This window comes from Pygoscelis adeliae, unplaced genomic scaffold (assembly GCF_000699105.1).
Source record: "Pygoscelis adeliae isolate BGI_AS28 unplaced genomic scaffold, ASM69910v1 Scaffold513, whole genome shotgun sequence".
Taxonomy (NCBI): Eukaryota; Metazoa; Chordata; class Aves; order Sphenisciformes; family Spheniscidae; genus Pygoscelis; species Pygoscelis adeliae.
In genome coordinates, this window is record NW_008824591.1 from 2,259,683 (window position 1) to 2,261,245 (window position 1,563).

At 59.8% G+C, this 1,563-nt stretch overlaps 1 protein-coding gene across 1 annotated transcript in view; it reads left to right on the forward strand.

Moving 5' to 3' along the window:
• Positions 1–1,563, forward strand: part of PTPRU (protein tyrosine phosphatase, receptor type, U) — a 50,718-nt gene that overhangs the window by 33,140 nt on the left and 16,015 nt on the right. Inside the window, 2 exon segments of the mRNA XM_009322262.1 lie at positions 575–592; positions 1,480–1,516. Coding sequence (XP_009320537.1) covers positions 575–592; positions 1,480–1,516 — 55 coding nt within the window.

Sequence of the window (1,563 nt, forward strand, 5' to 3'; positions counted from 1 at the left end):
CGCTCCCCCCGTCGCTGATGGGCTCGGCCTTGGCCAGCGGCGGGTCCATCTTGGAGCCAGCGGCATTGGCTCTATGGGACATGGGGGAAGCTTCTAGCAGCTTCTCACAGAAGCCCCCCACTACCAAAACCCTGCCACGCAAACCCAATACACCCCCCATCCTGTCGGTGCATGTGAGTCTGGGCAGAGCTTGGCCCTGGTGTACCCTGAGAGCCATGTCCCCCAAGAGTGATGTCCCCTGTCGCCTCCAGCGATGCTGAGACCAGGAGAGGTGCAGGAAGGCTCCGTTGGGCACAGGACTCTAGCATCTTCTGGAAGCAGCAGCAAATTCCCCTCTTCCTTCCTTTCCAGAGGATGTCCTCTGACAATGGTGGCCCGATGCCACCGTGATGGGTTCCCTGTACCCGAGCAGTATCCTCATGCCTGTCCCCTGTCCCCATGTGTCTTTTCTCCCCTGTGGCTCTCCATGACCCGCTCCGGGGCCGGTGCTCTAACCTATCTCTTGAGCTGTGCCTCACTAATGTCTCTGTCTGATCTTTTTCTCTCAAACCTGTGTCCCAACGGGATCGTTAAGATTCGGATTAACCGAGAAGTAAGTAGACGGTTCCCCTCTCCTTCTCTCTGCTCCCATCTCCTCCCAGGTGTCGTACTGGGCAGCATGGCGTTAAATAGCGTCTGGGAGAGGCAGGCTGGGAAAATGTGTGGACAAACTTGGGTGTGGTCCAGGAAAGGGGGAAGCGAGGTCTCCGTGGCACGTCCTCCCTGGGGTGATGGAGAGCAGGGTCTGTGTGCTCCGAGGAGGGATTGAATTCAACCCACAAAAATCCCCTGTGAAAGGATCCGTGGTGGATGGAGAAGCTGCCATCACCTCCACGCATGTGACGTGGTTGAACTCTGCTGGACACATGGCCAAGGTGTGGGACACCAGGTCACCGGTCCCTTTGGCAGTGGCCTTGCTGGGATGTGCTCTTTGGGCTGGCATGTCCCTGTTAAGAGTTGGGAATGGTCCCAGTAAGTGGCTGGGATGAAGGAGGGGAGCGGGGCCGTTGCTCAGTGCCATGTGGCTGCTGCGGGATGGGATGTCATTAACAGGGCTCTCGTGACGGCATTGCCGTGCTCGGCAGCAATGGCAGCGGCACAGGAGCCGGGGTAGAGCCGGCAGACCCCGGGATGCCTGCGGGGTGCTGCTGGGGATTTTGGTGCAGAACAGGGATGAGGATTGGGCATTACATGAGCCCTTCATGGGACATGCACCCTCCCAGGACAGGGTGCACCGGGTGCAGGATGGCTGCTGAGCCTCCTCCTCCTCCTCTTGCAGTGGGGGGTAGCACCGCACCGGTGGCCAGGACCTGGCCCAGTGGACGTGGGGCGTTGCCACCACTTGGGTGACTGGGAAATGTTTTACGGGGCTGTGCCCCAGCTCTCGAGTGTCCCAGTGTCCTCCCCAACTTGGGACTGACGTCTCTGCTTCCCTTGCAGGGCTACCACAGGTCCAACCACTTCATAGCCACACAAGGTGAGCCGCCACCTCCTCCCCCTGCCCTCTCGGTCAGTGGTTCAGCA